The sequence below is a fragment of the Peromyscus leucopus genome, chromosome 14 (genome assembly GCF_004664715.2).
Source record: "Peromyscus leucopus breed LL Stock chromosome 14, UCI_PerLeu_2.1, whole genome shotgun sequence".
NCBI lineage: Eukaryota > Metazoa > Chordata > Mammalia > Rodentia > Cricetidae > Peromyscus > Peromyscus leucopus.
Window position 1 is genome coordinate 29,718,178 of NC_051075.1, and position 20,300 is coordinate 29,738,477.

The 20,300-nt window shown below is 34.8% G+C and overlaps 1 protein-coding gene across 11 annotated transcripts in view; it reads left to right on the forward strand.

Moving 5' to 3' along the window:
* Positions 1-20,003, forward strand: part of Lrfn5 (leucine rich repeat and fibronectin type III domain containing 5) — a 284,027-nt gene extending 264,024 nt beyond the window's left edge. For 8 of the 11 annotated variants that reach the window (XM_028889293.2, XM_028889290.2, XM_037210565.1 and 5 more), the window contains 3 exons: positions 1,825-3,229; positions 5,779-6,491; positions 13,041-15,593. In XM_028889293.2, the coding sequence (XP_028745126.1) occupies positions 1,845-3,229; positions 5,779-6,491; positions 13,041-13,198 (2,256 nt within the window). In that variant the 5' untranslated portion in view covers positions 1,825-1,844 and the 3' untranslated portion in view covers positions 13,199-15,593. Of the gene's footprint in view, positions 1-1,824; positions 3,230-3,571; positions 3,743-5,778; positions 6,492-13,040; positions 15,594-19,614 lie in introns of those variants that run through there. The other 3 variants (XM_028889294.2, XM_028889295.2, XM_028889296.2) reach the window with 2 other exon arrangements.
* Positions 20,004-20,300: the final 297 nt, after the last annotated feature.

A 20,300-nucleotide genomic window follows, 5' to 3' on the forward strand; every position in this document is an offset into this window, starting at 1 on the left:
GCCTGTCTTCTTACAGCTGCTTTTCTTTTTTTTTTTTTACATTTTATGAAATCTTTATTGACAAATAATTCACATAGTATACAATTTGCCTGTTTGCACAATTTGATAGAAGTTAGTCCAGCATCCTTATAGGCCCATGACACCATCACCACTTTCTATTTTAGAACATCGCCATCTTCAGTTTCAAACACACATATAATGTATGGTGACTATATTCCATATTATTTTTTTAAATGAACATAATATTTGTAATTATAACCATTTTTACATTCACAATTCAGTGGCATGAATTACATTCAAGATATTAATTACACTCATGATATTAATTACATTTGTGGTATTCATTGATTACATTCACAGTATTTATCAATAACTATATTTATGATATTCATTAATTACATTAGTTGTATTGATTTATTACATTCATGATATTGTGTCCTGATACCACTGTCAGTTTGTGGGATTTTTCCATCACACAAAACAGAAACTCTGTACTTAGGAAATCATTGCTCTATATTCCTTTTTTCTCCATCTTGAGATAATGTCTAATCTTTCTGTCTCTATGAATTTGTATATTCTATATATTTTATGTAATACAATTCTATAGTATTTGTCCTTTTTTTAAAATGTAAAAACATTTTATGTACAACTGCAGGAGAAATAATACACAGATAGCTTGAACATAAAAACAGGTTATATGGGGCTGGATGGCTCAGTGGTTAAGGGCACTGACTGCTCTCCCGAAAGACCAGGGTCCAAATCCCAGCACCCACATGGTAGCTAACAACTGTCTATATCTCAAAGATCTGACCTTCAGGCAAAACATCAATGCACATAAAATAAAAGTAAATAAATTTAAAAAATTGGTGTATAGAAAAAAAATACCAGGTTATAATTCAAAAGTCCAGAGTTATTTGAAACTGGAAAATATTTTCTCTGTAGAAATTAGTAAAAATGATAACATTTCCCAACAAGCCCTTTTTTGTTTCTTTCATATATATATATATGTGTGTGTGTGTGTGTGTGTGTGTGTGTGTGTGTGTGTGTGTGTGTAGCTAATCAAATATTTTATAATGTGTGGAGTTGGAAACTTTGTGCTAAATTTTCAGCTTCCTTACTTTTGAGAATAAGATCCTGTTTTTTTGTGGCGAGAATGTTAAAGCTCAATAATGTAAGGAAAGTTTGTAATGATGAATGGAATGAAAGCACTAATCTCCTTTAATTGTTCGTTACAAAGGAATCCAACAGGGAAAGCTTCACTCCTCCTTCTGCACTAGCTAGGAAGTGAATATGCTCACATTTTGATCTCACTTGTGTAAAAAGCATTTTTCAGAATTCAGAACTTTTTTTTCTGAATGTCTAGCTTTCCTGTCCCCTAGATCCAATTGCAAGCACAAATCTCTAGGTTTGTGGTTGCTGTCCTTGTTTGTTTGTTTTCTTTTCTTTCTTTCTTTCTTTTTTTTTTTTTGTGTGTGTGTTTGGCTGGTTGGTTAGGTTTCTTTCTTTTTTTTTTTTTTAACTTTTTAAGGTACCTTGGGCATATTTTAAAATGTCCTTTAATTTGCAGAATGATAGCAATCTTTTGACACTTTTTTTTCTGTTTATCCTTAAATCCTGCAAAGAGTTATAGCATTCTGCCTCAGTGTCCACAACAGATTCTACTAGAGAAGTTATACTTAATACTCATTTGATATCTAAATCAATACTACTGTTTCTCCATTTCCATCTATGTCACATATTCTAATATGGATATGAAATGTGCAATGATTGGGTTTTAAACTGTCCTTTCTTATTATTTACTTATTTATTTATTTATTTTTGCAGGCTCTTAAACCTGATCTACAATGGAAAAATTCCTTTTTTACCTGTTTCTCATTGGCATAGCTGTGCGAGCTCAGATCTGTCCAAAGCGTTGTGTCTGTCAGATTTTGTCTCCTAATCTTGCAACTCTTTGTGCCAAGAAAGGGCTTCTGTTTGTTCCACCAAACATTGACAGAAGAACTGTGGAACTACGGTTGGCAGACAACTTTGTTACAAACATCAAGAGGAAAGATTTCGCCAATATGACCAGCTTGGTGGACCTGACTCTATCCAGGAATACAATAAGTTTTATAACACCCCATGCTTTTGCTGATCTACGAAATTTGAGAGCATTGCATTTGAATAGCAACCGATTGACTAAAATTACAAATGATATGTTCAGCGGGCTTTCCAATCTCCATCATTTGATATTGAACAACAATCAGCTGACTTTGATTTCTTCCACAGCATTCGACGATGTTTTTGCTCTGGAGGAGCTGGACCTGTCCTATAATAATCTAGAAACGATCCCCTGGGATGCTGTAGAGAAGATGGTGAGCTTGCACACTCTTAGTTTGGATCACAACATGATTGACAACATTCCTAAGGGAACTTTCTCCCACTTGCACAAGATGACTCGACTAGATGTAACATCGAATAAATTGCAAAAGCTGCCCCCTGACCCTCTCTTTCAGCGAGCCCAGGTGCTGGCCACCTCAGGAATCATAAGCCCATCGACTTTTGCATTGAGTTTTGGTGGAAACCCCTTGCACTGCAATTGCGAGTTGTTGTGGCTGAGGCGATTGTCTAGAGAAGATGACCTCGAGACCTGTGCTTCTCCTCCACTTTTAACTGGCCGTTATTTTTGGTCAATTCCCGAGGAAGAGTTTTTGTGTGAGCCTCCACTCATCACACGTCATACACATGAGATGAGAGTCTTAGAGGGTCAAAGGGCAACGCTGAGGTGCAAAGCCAGAGGAGACCCTGAACCTGCTATTCACTGGATTTCTCCTGAAGGGAAACTTATTTCAAATGCAACAAGATCTCTGGTGTATGATAATGGAACACTTGACATCCTTATAACAACGGTAAAAGATACAGGTGCTTTTACCTGTATTGCTTCCAATCCTGCAGGGGAAGCAACACAAACCGTGGATCTTCATATAATTAAACTCCCTCACCTACTAAACAGTACCAATCATATCCACGAGCCTGATCCTGGTTCTTCAGATATCTCCACTTCTACTAAGTCAGGTTCAAATGCTAGCAGTAGCAATGGTGATACTAAAATGAGTCAAGACAAAATTGTGGTGGCAGAAGCAACTTCGTCAACAGCACTACTTAAATTTAATTTTCAAAGAAATATTCCAGGAATTCGTATGTTTCAAATCCAGTACAATGGTACTTATGATGACACCCTTGTTTACAGGTAAGAAAAATGCAGCCATCTTGGACCTTTGCTGACCATTATAGTGCAGGGTTTGTAAAGCACTGTTGTTTTATTTTGTTTCTAAATTGACACCACTACTCTGTGCTGTAATTGTAGCTTCCTGACTTTATACTGCATAATATAATACATGAAGTGGTGAATGCATATGGGGAAATATTTTGAGTAGCATTATTTTAAATAGCACACATTGGTATTTAATACTATGCTTATTTTTTAACCTCATATGAGGGATGTGACTATCAGACAACAAGACAGATTTAATTTAAAATTTCAAAAACATACCAGAATTTACACATCTACATGAGTGTTCTTTCCTTCAAGGAAGTCACGTTGGGAGGCTATCCCATTATCCCAATGATGCTGCCATTGCTCAAAGCAGTTTTGGAATTATCTTTAGAACCTTCGGCATACTATTTTGAATATCCTCAGTGGTGGCAAATCTTCGTCTTTTGAGGGTGAGTTTCAATTTTGGAAACAAGCCTTTTGGAGTCAAGTCTTGTCAATAAGGTGGGTGATCAAGATGAGTACTGCCACTTTCAATTAAAAAATTGGATGTAACTATAAAGTAATGAAACTGGTTCTTTGAGTGATTGAGTTATGTGCGTGTGTGCTGTCTCATGTGCATGGGTTCTTAAGACACTTCCAAAGAGGACATGCATTGTATTTTGAGCAGTGAAAGTATCACTGGAATTAAGTATGCAACTACTGGGACAGGACAGCGATGGAGAACTTGTATCTGCTAATGAATTTCTGGTATGTTTTTCTAAAGTTCAGCCTCACTGATTTTTAGTCACATCTTGTCCAATTTTCCTTTGGAAATTCACATTTTTTATTCCATATAATTTTACCCATGACAGATTATTATTACCCCTAGGAAATGATTTAAAATCACAGTTTTGAAAAAAATAACCTTTTTATTAGTTGCTATATAAAGAAGTTAAATTCTTGAAAATAATTTGCTTTCCTTTCATGTCTGAAAATGAAATTAATTTCTTAAAATAAGTGTGGACTAGTGGGAGAAAGGAAAAAAAGTATCCTAGCTAGCTTTGTAATCAATCCTGGACCAGGTTCTACCTGGTTGAGTTTTAATTTCCTCATCTTTAAAAAGAACGATTAGGCTAAGTGGTTTCTAATATCCCTCTCATCAGTAAATGGATGTGGTGGCAAGCTATGACATATGAGCATTAGAGAAATGTAGTTTACTCCTGTCTCCCAGGCTCTCCACATGGCCCACAGATGATATTCAATCAGTGTTCCACGAGAGACTGTGAATTCACCACACTTTCCTCTACTGGCTATCCATTCTAAGTATTAACTATGTGATAAGCTGCATTTTGCTTTCCAAATCCCAAAGTTGTATTCCTTTTCTGAGATATAAATTCTATGTCATTTTTAGAACCTTGGTGAATTCCTGAAAGCAGTGGTTGTCATCCCTATGATATTTATATCTCTTCCATTGTGTTTTATAAAGAATAAACATTGATGTTATTAAGGGCTTAGTGATATGCAACATTTAGAATACACCCTTTGAATGGCAGCAGTGATTTTGGTTACCAATACATGCTCTTGTAAGTTTCCTGGTACATTCAGAACACACTGTATAACTTGTATTTCAGTTTAGTTTTGCCATGGTTTGATATTTCTATAACTCATTTTCAGGAGAAATTATAGTTTCATCCTTTACTTACAAACTGATTTTACTTTCAATTGTATTTGGTTACACCTCAGGAAAAAAGTTAGCAGCAGATAGGAATGCAGAAGTCTTCACAGTGGAAAGGATCTAGAGATATCTCTAAATGTAAAAAAAAAAAAAAAAAATGTTTCTTGTTGGAGATACTCATTAGAATATGGTGGTTGGGTGATTTCACATACTTAGCAACAGCTTTGCTTCATCATTTTTGTGTCCAGGTTATTACTCACACATGCACATCACACTCATTAAAACGTACTGGGAGCTAAGGCAAAAGAAATCACAATGTCTGTAAATAAAATATGCTCATCCTTGTAACAGAAGTTATTAAAGACAGCCTTAGTAGGTACCATTCCATAGCGGCTTAGTACGATTTGGAAAGCTATGCTCCGAATTGCTGTTCCATTCTGGTTGCTAATGTGATTGTCAGTGTTTTCTCTTTCTTCAAATTGCCTTTCAGTCATAGAGGTGTTGTAAGTGCTAAATGGATTTGTTTAGTAGTCAGATAATGTCATAGTCACACCTTTCAAAAGTAATTTGTCATAAATGATTTTTTAACAGTGGGTCTTATTAGGAGTACTGCTTTGCCAAGCAGTGTAATTAGTAAGCTTGTCAAGCCATGGTGCAAGCACCATTAATATAATGCAAACTGTAACAATGAGCTTTCAGCTATTCTAACTGGGGTAAATATAACATCAGATCATCTTTCCATATTTCATATCTGCTATTAATGTGTTTATCTTGATGAGTACTGAAGGAGATAGAACTAAAGCCATAATGACTGTGTGTGTATATGTGTTTTGTTTTTAATAATAACACATATTCCCTTGTCCCTCAGAATGATACCTCCTACGAGCAAAACGTTTCTGGTCAATAATCTGGCTTCTGGAACTATGTATGACTTGTGTGTGTTGGCCATATATGATGATGGCATCACTTCCCTCACTGCCACAAGAGTCGTGGGCTGCATCCAGTTTACTACGGAACAGGATTACGTCCGTTGCCACTTTATGCAGTCCCAGTTTTTGGGCGGAACCATGATTATTATCATTGGTGGAATCATCGTTGCATCTGTGTTGGTTTTCATCATCATACTAATGATCCGGTATAAGGTCTGTAACAATAACGGACAGCACAAGGTCACCAAGGTTAGCAACGTTTATTCTCAAACTAATGGGGCTCAGATGCAAGGGTGCAGCGTCACACTGCCCCAGTCCATGTCCAAACAAGCCATGGGCCATGAAGAGAATGCTCAGTGCTGTAAAGTTGCCAGTGACAACGTGATTCAGTCTTCAGACACATGTTCGAGCCAGGACTCCTCCACCGCTACCTCTGCTTTGCCTCCTACCTGGACTTCAAGTGCGTCTGTGTCTCAAAAGCAGAAACGAAAGACTGGCACGAAGCCAGGTGCTGAGCCGCAGAGCGAAGCTGTCACAAATGCTGAGTCCCAGAACACTAACAGGAACAACTCAACTGCCTTGCAGTTAGCTAGCTGTGCTCCTGCTGCCGTCACAGAGGGGCCCACATCTCAAAGAGCACAAACCAAGCCAAGTAAGTTTCTCACCGTGCCTGTCGAGAGAGCTAGAGCCAGGCACGGGTCCTCTCTCAATGGAGAATTAAAGGAATGTTATCCCTATGGTAACTCACTGAAGTCACGTGAGCTGTCTCCTAAGAGAAGCATGTCTATGAATGGGATGCGGACTCACCCCTGCATTTCTGACGATTGTTACGGAGAAGTCACTATTTCAAATGTGGAGTACATATAAGAAAGCTTTTATGGAATCTGTTATTTCTCTTTGAAAAAAAATTACGGCGAAAATTCACAGAGTAAATTGAAATTTGAAATTCTTGTCTGGTCTTTGATACTTGGACTTGAGAATTTTTACGTAGAAGCAAGGAAGAGAGAGGGAATATAGGACCTTCGTACACGTGCCTGAAGGTCGCATGCATAAAACGGCAAGAGTGGTGGGGCGCTTAGAGAGAGTGAAGCAATGCCTTCTCCTACCCCAGGGCTAAATTCAGGCCCTGTGACAGCAAATCATATTTAAAAAGTGGTTACTGGGACAAGAAATGTCTCAGCCTGTGAAGGCCTCAAGCCTGCCGCTCCTGACCAGTTAGTGAAGGGAACCCAGAAGTGGCAGGAGAGGACCGACTTCTTCAAGTTGTCCTCTGACAGCCATGCTAGTACCCCACCCCCCCCCGCCCCCTCCCGCATCCACATAAAATAAAGAACACATTTTTTTTTTTTAATGTGGAATGATATCACAGGAAATGCCTTACATAAAAATTAGATTTCTTGTCATTTAAAGAGAGGTCTGTTTATAAATAACTGACATTTTTAAATGAAGGCCCTGAATGGCTTTCAGTGGCAACTGTGTTGTAAAGAACAGCTCAATGTTTAAAGCTGTTGTTCAAATTAAGAATGCTAAAGTAAGTAAACTTCTAAACAACAGTCTTGATTTGGGGCTAAAATTGTTCTAAGCTACTTCTCATTCCTAACCCAGATATTTTCAGTGGAAAAGTAATAAAATGAATTCATTTTACATTTATCATATACACTAATCCATGGAAATATAAAGGTCATCACATTTATTCCCCACACAACTGTTGAATGAATGCGTTTTATATTTTCCTAATACAAGTTAAAGAATCAGAAAAAAAATATAATTCTGCTTTTGCAAACAGGTGTTTGCCTTTGGCACCAAGTGAAATCAAAACTTCTAAAGGAGGATTGATTACATTAACAAGTGGTAGAAAATCATTCCTCTTTTTCCCTTCTTTGCTATAATTCTGCTCCAGAACTTTTGTCTCTTAAAGTAAATGCATTTTTTTCAAACCAAAGACTGTGGTAAATGTAATCATAACTCATTCAGCATAGTGGGCATGCATTATTTTAAAGAATATAAAAAAAATCATCAAATGTTTCCTTGGAAAAACATTCTTGGAGATTTGGTGGAGTCATGACTCATCTATATTTAACTCTGTGGTGTTGTTAAGAAATGATATGCATGGCTTTATTTTGTTTTTCCTTCTAGTTTTATTTTCATTTTGTTGTGAGGCTATGTCTTCTGTCAAAACTTAAACCCTTTACTTGGCCTTTACATCGAACATAACATGTTAGCCATACTATAAGTGAGTACTTCATATATGATAAGGAATCATGGGGAGTGAGTTTAATGTGAAATTTGATGTTATTGGTTTGTGGGGTTTGGTTTTCTTTCTGTTGTTTGTTTGTTTTCATATGACACAGGGTGTCATGTATCCCATTCTTTATTACCCACTGTGTAATAAAGAATACCTTGAAGGTTTTCCCATACTCTTTGCTCCACTGCCCAGGTGGTAGGATTAGTTTTGCCCATGACATCTAGCTCAAAATGATGGTATACTAACTCATATCACTCAAACATTACTTAAAGCTAAATTCAGACTTTCAAATCATTAGCTGTTTTTTTGCCTCTGTGTACATACAAAACATTAATTTTAATTACATGTACATTTTCTTTGATGCTATTAAATGGGAAGTCACAAAGAAGCAGTTGGAGATGACTTTAGTTCCAGTCCTGATAATTTTTCTTTTGAGATTGCTCAGTGGGCTTACTTATGCTTTCTAAATCACATCTCTCCTCCTTGATTCTTTTTTGAGATTTTTGCTTTTCACTAAACAAAGCCTAATCCTCCTCCACTGTTCCTGTAGATAGCTCTTTGAGGCACATATAAGGTCCCTATGTGGTCTTAGTTCATGAAAGCAAAGTGCCTCTCAAAGCAGAGTGACTTTTGGCACTGTTACAGTAGTAACATCTAATTCCAACTATGTATTTTGAATTTACACTGGTCACATTATTTCTAGTGAGGTTCTGATTGACAACAGCATGCTAATAATCTTCCAATTCTCAGGTTTGCCAACATCATACTAAACTCTTGAATGGGCAAAAGTTTCCTAGTCTTTGTGAGAAAGTGGTTTCTAGAGGACAAAAAGACCTTAAAGTTATACAAGACAAAGCAGGCAGCCCTACATGCTTGCTCTAAACTACTGAGAAACATAAATGTTACAACTTCTTTCGTTTTCAAAATGATCATCTTGCTTATGCTTCTCCTGGAAACTTGACTGGGAATATTTCATTTCTCATAGACATTTTTAAATATGTAGCAAAAGCATATGAATTTTATTTTGAATAAAGTCATTAAATAATTAAGATTTTAGTATTTTCATGAGATTTTTAAGGGTATTTATGCTTGGACAGTTGTTTCTGAAACATAAATATCTAAGCCTGTGTTTTAGGTTTGTAAAAGTTTATATGTTGAAAAATCAACAAAAGACTAGGCTACCAAGAAAGTTGTCTGGTGTTCATGTGCATTCATGTATTGGCAGTTTTGCTTATGGAGATAATTAATGTCATTTATTATAATGACTGACACAGCATAGATGCTTAGTTGACTGAGTAAATTGATAGATAAATACACGAGTAGCTTTAGAGAAGGAGGGATTATTATTACCATAAGCAACAGTTTCAACTAATTAGCATCATGAAAATTGTGGTCCAGAAATTATGTTACCACAGCAGTCAGAGATGCTGTGTTCTTGTTTTTTTTTTCATTTTGCCATGTAGTACATTGTTTACCTAACCTACCATGTATTGAACATGCCATTTCCTTTTCATGTTTCTGACTACAAGCAAAATGGATCATTAGTTTTACTTCTTTTTTCTTAATTATTTAGCTTTCATTTTTAGCCATGTAACATTATCAGCTTGTTACATGCAAAGAACAACCATATGCTCTCTTAGTTATTAGAGTCTTTAAAAAAAATTATTTACTCTGAATGTAGTGTAAATTAGACAAAGCATTATGTATCCATCTCTAAACTGTTTTGATTCTTTTTGGATAATTGTCTTTGATTTAGAAATATAAAACCATAATTTAAGTGGTGTCATGGAGGGAGAATATAGCCTTCAAAGTTTCCTCAGTGCTCTGGGGAATAACAGCTTTGATGACTGTTGTATTTGGAACCTCCAATTTTATGTATTAATGCATGTATTAATACATACATCAGTTTTGTAAAACAGTTTAAATTAGATACAGGAACAAGTACCCTGACACTATTCAGTTTATTTGCTATCGACTTTTCCCCCAAATTCAAGGAGTCAAAAGAGGTCTCACTAGCTAATACATTGAAGCAATTGATTTTACCTACTTTTAATATATAGTTTGACTAATTTTAGGATATAATTTTGAAGTACCCAGTGTTATTCATTGACACAGAAATATATTGAGTAAAATATTTGTATTGTCTCTGAAATAATTCATTTTCAAAACTTCAATGCAATTCATTTCCCCCCTTTTGGGTGAAATATTTTCACTTCAATATTCAGCACTCCGACAGTGCTTGCTGTCAACATTATTTCAATGTATTTGCTTTGACTGCAGAAACGTAACTTTTACTTAGAAATTAAAGCAAATAATCAGAAAATCTATTAATTGCCACCTGTTTCTTAACTTTTAGTATTCCCTGTCTGCTTATGTTCATGTATAAACTTAAGAAAACTCTCTTTAAAATGCAAATACTTAAAATGTCTGCAGAAATAAAATGCACCATAGGTATCTAGTAATTGTAACCTGTACTCTTTTCAAAGAAGACAGCAAATAAGAGTTTGTTGTTTCCTTGGCCTCGATGATTTACAACTGTAGTTATAAGCTAGTAAAGCATGGCCATTTAACGTAGATGGAGTGAGGATCATTCTTTCGCATCCTCAGTCTACTTTTGTCATGAGAGCAGCCCTTAGCATTGAGTGCTGCTATGTGAACCTGCGGAATGTTTGGGGGAAAACTGTGGGAGCTGTGGGTTGGATAGGAAACAACCGTGCTTTTTTTCTTAGGTTGCTGATAGTACTGTTACAGGAATAATAATAATAATAATAATAATAATAATAATAATAATAATAATAACAACAACAACAACAACAATTAAAAAATAAGTATTATATACCGTATAGTGAAAGTGGCAAATGATATTGAATGTCTTCTTTTAAGGGTATGAAATATGTCTTTAAGGGCTTGGAGAGACAGTTTAGTGCTTAAAGTTCTCGAAGAGAAGCTGTGTTCAGTTCCTAGAACCCACACGGTGGTTTACAACCTTCTGTAAATTAACTTCAGTTATGAGGACTCAATGTCGCTTCTGATTTCTTCAGGGCTCTACCTGCATATGACGCATATTCTTTCACTCATGTACATGCATATACACATAAAACAACAATTTTAAAGGAAAAGTACTCTCATATAAAATGTATAGAGAAGAGAGAAAAAGGAATCAAAGTCAACAAAATTTTTATATGATTTTCAAAGTCCAGCCTTCAAAATTACTCAGTTTTAGACACAAAAACAAAGCAAACAAACAAGGAAGGTCATTCAGCAGTGATATTATAAGCACTATGAGTTTTGTATTTCTTTTCATTGTTTTCCAGAAGAAATGGCTTCTTTTTAGCAGAAAAAAAGTCAACACAAAATGAAAAGTATGAATAGTATGTTCCTGTGTCTCAGCTATCCTAGCAATATAGTGTCAACATAATTGGGAAAGAAGTTAACAATTTATAACTGGAAATGTATCAAAGTATTAAATTCTCCCATTGTGGTTACATAAATAAATACATTTTAAACTTTATTAAAATTTGCAGCTTGTAATTATAATAAAGAAATTAGTGAGTTTGTTCTGGTTGTATTCACCTGTTTCAATGTCAATATTTAAGAGGTAAAGTAAATACCGAATATGTATGCACATTGTTATTTATACAGGTCTAATTATGGCTAGATATACTTCTTTATATACACTGAATTGTAGAAGAAATTACCTAAAATAATATTTTTCATATAATGCAAATTAATAGTTTTTCAATTACTTAAACATAATGAGATGTCAAAGGACTATCACAGAAATGTTCCTAAATTATATCTACCATTTTTAAAACAACAGTCAAATGCACACTTTCTAATACACATTGTCATTTTGAACTTTCTAATTATGTCCAATTTACATCCTCATTTAATCTTCTCAAAGTGGCGAATTCTATGCTCACAAATGTCAAAACCAAAAACAAACAAACAAACAAACAAACCATTCCTTCTAATATGTTTCAGAGAAAGCTATGAACCTGTTGTTGATTTAAATGTACTTGTTTTGTGGTGTGGTTACACACTATCTAATTTGACACATAATTCTTTCAGTTAACGTAATTCTGCTTTATATCATACTAAGTAAGTGAATACTTGAATATTTGAATAAATTGAAGGAATTATGAAATATATTTTGCCTCTACCATAATCAAATTCCCTAATCATTTTTCTCTCTGTAATATTCTTAATTAAAAATCTTAATCTTCAGGGGTTATTGTATGTTGAAATAAATATTTGTGCTCAATGATTTTATATATATATATATATATAAAGAAATTAATTTTTTTATTTTTCTAACATATTTTATAAAATCTAGTAACTATCCATATAGATCTTTAACACTTTTCATTCCAAAATAATTAATAGTCTTTTCATATGAACACATTCTCCAAAGAAATAGAATATGTCTAACCAGGATTGCGTTATGATATTGAACATTTACAGTCAAATGGTATATATGGATGGATTTGTACGTAGTATCTTATTCTTACTCTTTTACTTAGAAATGGATGACATGAGTTGTTGAAGACTAGATATTAACTGATGCTTAATACTGTGTTTATATATGTGTGGTAAGTATGGATGAGTTCTATTTCCAACTTTGAACTCTGTGGTTTCCATGTTTTCACAGACAGCCCTGCAGTTGAAATGCTTATGCTGGGATGAACAGAAATAGAAACCCAACTGTCTCATTGAACTTCATTGATCCTACACTAAGAGATATTTTTATATACTAGAAATATGTATTTTAAAACTTATTGTTATAGAATTAAATATATGATATAGCTATGGGAAAGTGTGAAAATAGAAAAGCTAATTGCTACCTTGCAAGTGATTGTCCAGCTCAGTAAACAAAGTGAATAGAGTATTAGGACCAGATCTTAAGGGAGAAAACAAGTAAAGAACTGCTCATGACATTGAAAATCTCATTCCCAGATGCTTTGCTGACTAATGTTGACCAGAATGTCCAGGAAACACAGGTGAGAAGCTTATTCATTGCTATTTACTTCAAAACACCAGAGAGATTTGCTATTGTATACATGAGATTTCTAACTGTTGATGTGTTAGTTCCCGGTTTTGAGATTGTCCCTTAAGTGAAGTGCTTAGCACTATAAACTGAAGCATAATTGAGTTCAGTGAATCTGGATCTACTCCCGATGAAGAGAAATATTGGGTTGAAATGTAGCTCTAATTTTGCTGTTAGTGTGATCCTGAAGCAATTCTCATGGTCACTCCAGATTTAAATCACTTTAAGAACTATTTCTGTGCACACGGATATCTTTGTCTGGATATACTGATCTGTGGATGACATGTCTGACTCATGCCTGACACCCATCTTTGTAAGGACATACCCAGCCATGCCTCTCATCCCTGTCCTACTCTGGGTTGAGATGATACATTTTTTTGCCTTGCTGAAAAAGATGAAGGTTTTCACTGATATGTAAAATGAATGAAACCATTTTAAAGGGAAGCGTTTTATTGCACATGTCTTATCAGTTGCATTATTTTTATCAGCCACCAATTACTCTTCTTGAGAGCCCCCCTTTTTTTCAAATGAAAATTTCATTCCTACATTTTAATTGGGTCACAAGGTGTGTATCCAGAATGGAGGAGCACTAAAGCAATCTGTTCTAACATCTGGAACTGTCAGCCATTTGCTGTGGTTTGGAAAAGTGGGGGAATCTGTTTTTAAAAATTAAAAATAGCAAAAACAACAAAAAATACATGCTTTCCTTGTCGAAGGTATATTTTTGCTCCTTGTAACATGATATATATTAAAACAGTATTAATTTTCTCAATATGTCATAGTTTCCCCTAGCAAATTCCATCGCTAAACCAAAGCAAACATTTTCATGCATCACTTCTTCCCTTACCCTATTATTGAGTGTCTTAAATAACAGGTGGTAGAAACCAAGATCAGCAAGTCTGGGTGCCACGGACGGAGCCGCCTGCAGAGGGCGCCTTGCCTCGGTTTCAGTTTAATTTCCCAGGCTCTCTCATTTCCTGGAAAGGAGAACTCCTTTCCTCCAGTCCCCTCTCCGTTCTTCTCTATTCTCCCCTTGCTCTATTTATCTTCTTGTGTTTCTCGTACTTTTAAAAGTTCATTTATTATTGGGGTTTGGGCATCCAGCTGACCTAAACATTAAGGTAGCTTCAATGAGAAATTAGGTGCAGGTAAGTGCTCTGTGGAAAACATTTCAAACTGATGCTCAGTGGGCTGCTACAGACAGAAGCAGAAGAGTGGACACTCAAGACGTATTAAAATTGCCATGTACAAGTTCCAAACACATGAAAAGGGCATTACTTATCATCGTGGATGTTTTGTTTCTTTTAGAAGTAAACTTTGGAAGCTAGCCTTTGTCCTTACTCTGGAGAATCTTTGTCCTGCTTCAGAAAATAAAATTTTGTCATTGTGATAGTTTCAAAAAAAACTGTTAACAACGACTTTTCATCACACAGAATTTAGTGTTCTTTATAGAAATTTTGAACATGTGATGAAAACAAAATGTCAGTGACTATCTACCACCAATATGTATATTATAATAATCCAGAATATCATGTAGTTATTTATGTCTTTCACTAGGAAATTTCTGTGTGGGGCTATGTTTTGCATTTGAGCAAGGAGAAAATGATGGGATATATCAGACTTTAAAATTCTTGATGGTAAATTTTTCTTTAATATTTTTAAGAAATAAAACTAATACCTTAATGTAGCAGGAATATTTCATTTTCAATTTTCCTATGCTGCCTTTTCTATAATCCTTACCAAGAAATTCCACATGCAAAAAAGAAAAGAAAAACGTGTAACACATCAGTGTCAAAATCTCTATCCAGTTCTCTTTCCAATTATAGTTGTGTGCATTTTTTAAGTGGCTCTATGTCCTCACTATGGTATTCTTGGAAAGTTTAAGTTATTTTGGTTATTTTTTTAGGTCTTTGATTCCCACAGTGGTCAGCAGAATCAAGCGTGATGCCTTTCTGCACAGGATGTGTCCTCTCACACACACTCTCTCTCACAGTCCCTTTCTGAATGCTCTATTGTATGTGTCTGAAGGACCCCAGAGCAGATAGTAGCCTTTGAGCACAGAGTCACAGCTAGGAGCAGTCTCAGGGCTGCCACACTGAGGCACCTGCTTGAGGGAATCTTTATCATACACAGAATATTTGAAACAGTCTTTGTATTCCCCAAAATGCCCTGTTCTGTTTTCTGTCCTTAAGGACCCTCCTGACTAAATGTGGAAATACAGGAAGCATAATATTAATAATAATAATAATAATAATAATAATAATAATAATAATAATAATAAAATGAATTACATAAATTGGGTAATAAGATTATAAGGATATAATTACAGAAAATAGGCTCAAGGACAAAGGGATGCGAAGTCATTCATAAGTTTTATTATGATAACGAGGACAATTGGGGGAATTAGCAAAGACTTGTAGCCTTAAAAGTAGCCCAGTAACACTGAGGATGACTAAGGTTAACATGTAAGAAAGGAACATTGTATATAGAAGTGAGGGGAATATTGTGCATTGATGCTGAAATGTGTGAGTGACAGCTTGAAGAAAGACTTGTGTGCTCAAAACAAAACAAAAAAAATACTTTTTTGTGTTTGTGCATGCATATACTCAAAGGAAGTGTGGCATAGTCTTTACTAGATTAGAGCAGCCTTAAAATAATCGTTTTATTTTTAATTAAACTTGACTTATGTTATTATATTTTATTATCAAATAAGTTATTTTTTAAATTCAGATTTTTGATAGAACTTCTCTACTAGTAGACTTTAACCATGAAGTGATTACCCTAGTAATTTTTTCAGGTTTTTGGCAAAAAGGGTCTGAAACATAAATAAGTTTGATGATTAGAACTACCCTTTGTTATAACCAAACTATGCCAAACTATGAAAAAAAAAAAGATTTTAACGTTTGAGTGTGTGCCCCTATGTGTAGTTGTAGTTTTCTCCAGTCCCACTTAGACCCACAGCCACTTAGACCCAAATAAACACACAGATGCTTATATTAGTAGCTCGAGCCTGTAGGCTGTGACTAACTTGAGAGACAACTAGGAAGCTTTTTTAGCTGTATTTTAGAATTTTTTTAAGCTAGGAAGCTTTTTTAGCTGTATTTTAGAATTTTTTTAAGCTTTGTCAGGTTTTAGGTGAAAACTCTAGCCGTTGGGTGCTATTTGTTGCTGGAGTTATCTCCAGTCCCTCCCAGGGCTGCAGACCACTTATAAAATAATTACTCAGGAGCTTATAGTAATTAAACTGCTTGGCCATTAACTCAGGTCTACCACTGACTAGCTCTTACAATTAAACTCAGCTCATTTTTGTTAATCTATATGTTGTCACATGTTCTGTGGCTTTACCTGTTACATTTACATGTTGTTCCCTGGACGGCAGGCTGGTGGCTCCTGACTCAGCCTTCCACTTTCCATAATTCACTTTGTCTGCTTATCCCACCTACACTATACTTCCTGCCTGGCTACTGGCCAATCAGCCTTTTTATTTATCAATCAATCAGAGCAACACATTCACAGCATCCCCAGAACCTATGCATTTCATTTCAGGTAAAATAAGGAATATTTTACCTACAGTCAGCTGTTTCCTTAAGTGAGAAGAATCAGTGCAAAGTTTGGGCTCTGAATAGCTTTTGTTTTCTCTGCAAGCTCGCTTAAAGTGTGTGTGTGTGTGTGTGTGTGTGTGTGTGTGTGTGTGTGTGTGTGTGTGTGTGTTGTGTATGTGTGTGTGTGGTCTTTTATTTGCTTGTTTGTATTTTGTAATGAATACAGTAAATAATCACACACTACATATGTAGACAGTATTTAGCTTATTTTTATCATGAGCTACCTTTATTTTATTTGGAAACATTTGAGCAGAAGAAAAAAAAATAACAGAACTCCAAGGTCTAGAGATTACCTTTAAGAATCACCTCCTTTGCTTAGAGGGCATAACAGCACTAAAGAAATTATTCCATATCTCTTGATGACCCTCAGAATAAAGACACTGATATAGAAATTTTGGAAAACCCACTGAAATTTCCTTTCTGTTGGAGTAGATGGCATGTTCTCTTTACATTTTTGCATTGTTAAGACAAGTAGCTGTCCCTAAGTATTCTGCATTACATCCTCTCTTTGTTAAGTTTTCTCCATTACCTGATTACATTGACCACATAATTTGAATCTTTTAGTTAGTAGACAAATCTATTTTTTTCTTCTTGACATACTGAGATTTTCTTTTATTAAATCTATGTAACTTGAAATTTGGTATAATTTTATCTTATTTTTGCTAAAAGGAGATATATTACTAAAATATGAACAGAAACAATGATTTTGTTATTCATTTTCACCAATATTAACAATACTATGAACCTGAGCTGTTATAAGTAATAGATATAACATTTTAAAGAGCTTTTAGCATTGGTTTATGTTAGGTAAAATACATAACATAGTAATATCTGCATTTAGTCAGACTCTCAGATAATAACAATTATTACTATTTCATAAGTAGGATATCTACTTGTCCTTTATCTTTAGTCATTGAATACATCACTTTAGGCATATTTAGGCATTAATTTGTACCAAATCAGGATAAAATATTTACACTTCAGTATAGATAGATTCTCAGTCCTCATAGATTTTAGAAGATATTTAAAAATTCTACAGTTAACAAATATTTGTGATGAATATTTTTCAAGTACCTGAGTCTGAAAGATTTTCTCCTTTGCATAAAAGACCAACAAGCTTGCAAGTGTCTATGTATGGATTTTAAATACATGACTGAAATGTACCACGCACAGTATAACAACCTAGAAGTTATTTGTGTCCCCAAACAATCCACATATGAAGATGATTAAGTATTTTTGAAATATTTTGTTTATGTTTACTTAAGTGTTTGAAAATTACATGAGTATGTCACAGTAATCCTCATCTGTGCTCCCTTATCACCTCCTAATCTTGATGATCTGAACAATGCTCTTTTTTCCTCCTCTCCCCCCTCTTTCCTTCATTTTTGTACCCATTGAATTTGTTTAGGCTTGCTTACAAAAACACAAGAAGGAGTTCGACTGAAATATGGGAAACTTTTCAGCTTCTAAAACACCACAGAATATGACAAAATGCCTCCCTACAGGGAAACATTAAATGTTAACAGCTTCTCAGGGAAGGGTGGGGCCTCATGAGCACAATCCATGGGAAAATGTTGAGTAGCCCAATCTTAGTCAGACCTTAGGCCAGGTAGTATATACAGTTGCTATGAGTTTAAATAGTGCTGCATGAAATATACTCTTAAATGAGTCACTTAACAGTATTTATTTCTATTGCAGTCATGAAAATAAGTTTAATAACTTTATAAAGTTATCTCAATGTATTATATTGTAATTTAGTATAGGATACTCAGTAAACTAAAAAAAATTCTATGTGTTACATATGTGCTTTTCATTTTAAAACCCTTAAATTGAACCTTTTAAAGTTAATGAAGTAAAAAATCATTTTAATTTATACTTGAAAACGTATACTTCTTTAACATTTCCCTTCTTTGCTTCAAAAAGAGAATTGCAAAATTGCATTACGTGTGTGTGTGTGTGTGTGTGTGTGTGTGTGTGTGTGTATGATTGTATATGTGCTATGAGTCAAGATTTTCCTGTGGAGGTCAGAGGACAACTTGCAAGAGTCAATCACCCTTAACCATATGGATTCTGAGGACTAAAGTCAGGTCATCAGGCTGTTGGCTAGCATCTTTACTTGATGAGCTATATCCCTTGCCCCCTTTTTCTTTGTCAAGACTGAAATTTATAGAAATACCCTAAATCCATGAGACCTATGAAGCCATACTGGAGGAAATTATAATCACAGTTTTAGTGTTTTTAAGAACTAGCTCATTTTATACAGTTTTGTTCCAATTCATTTTTAAATTAACAAAGTAGTGTCTTCCTTGTAAATTATATTCACACTTACTTTATTTGCTTTGTGAGTGAAGAACTATTCAGTGAAAATGAACGATATTCTTCATTATAATTAAGGGTACAACAAAAATCTCATGAAATCTTGATACAAAACTCACTGCTTAATATAAAGCATAGGGATCACTTAAGTTTTAGAAATACTGAACAAATAAAATCAAAGATGCCCATTATTAAAAAGAACAGCAGAGACATATGTTATAACAAATGGCATGGATCAAAGAATACAATCTTTTAATTTTTACCTGGAGAGTGTGGGGAAAAATAAAGAAAGAGTCAATTCGAGTCTACAATTAAGCTTTTACTCAAATAAATATGGAGTCATTATGCACTTAGATTTGCTTTTGAAATGGGTGGTTATTATTACAGTTTTGCTAACTTTTAAATTATAAGGTCGTATCTTCTATATTGATGTGGGTGTCTGTGTCTGTCCTGCACAGTGAGTTAGGAGTCTTCTGCCTGGATTTTGCAACTCAGCAACCTTAGATTTTTGTACCATGATCTTACTTGTTTTGTGTTTTCTTTCTTTTCCTTTCTTTGATTGCAGAGGCTGGAGTCGATATGAAGAGCACCGCTTCTCTCTCTCTCGAAAACAGTTGTCCCTGATATTTTTTACTGGATAAAATTTCAAAATGTTTCAGTTCACAATGGCAGATTGTTGAACTGCTGTCCATGAAGGATTTGCTCATGGGAGCCAAAGTGACGACATCTCTGATGCGGTGGAACTGGCTCTCTCACACCATGATTCATCCCCTTTTAAAACCAAATTTTTTTTCTTCTGATCTACAAATATTTTTTTTAAGAAAGGAAAGAGAACAAAGCCTTCATTGGCATCAAGTTCTGTATCAATCCATCCTACATTGCCATCCATGATTTAACAGACTGTAGAATCTTGAATAATCTATATCACTTTAACAAATAAATGTTTTACTATGACACAATTTGCACATTGCCTTATTTTTGGAAATACCTTTTGCTTCAAGCCTGAATGGTGGTGGTGTGATTTTTGTAATAAATAGTGTGTTTTAATAATAAATTTATTTTATACCTAAAAGGTGAAAATCTTCAGGAATCCTAAGTTGCATAATAATAGTAGAACAAATTTTTCTTTAGGGTGTACCCATGTCTAAGAGGAGGCAGCAAAACTATCTGAACTCACTTCTAGCAGCTGCATGTTTTGTGTAAGACACAGTGATGAGGCTTCTCCTAATAGACCTTCAGAAAATGAGAATA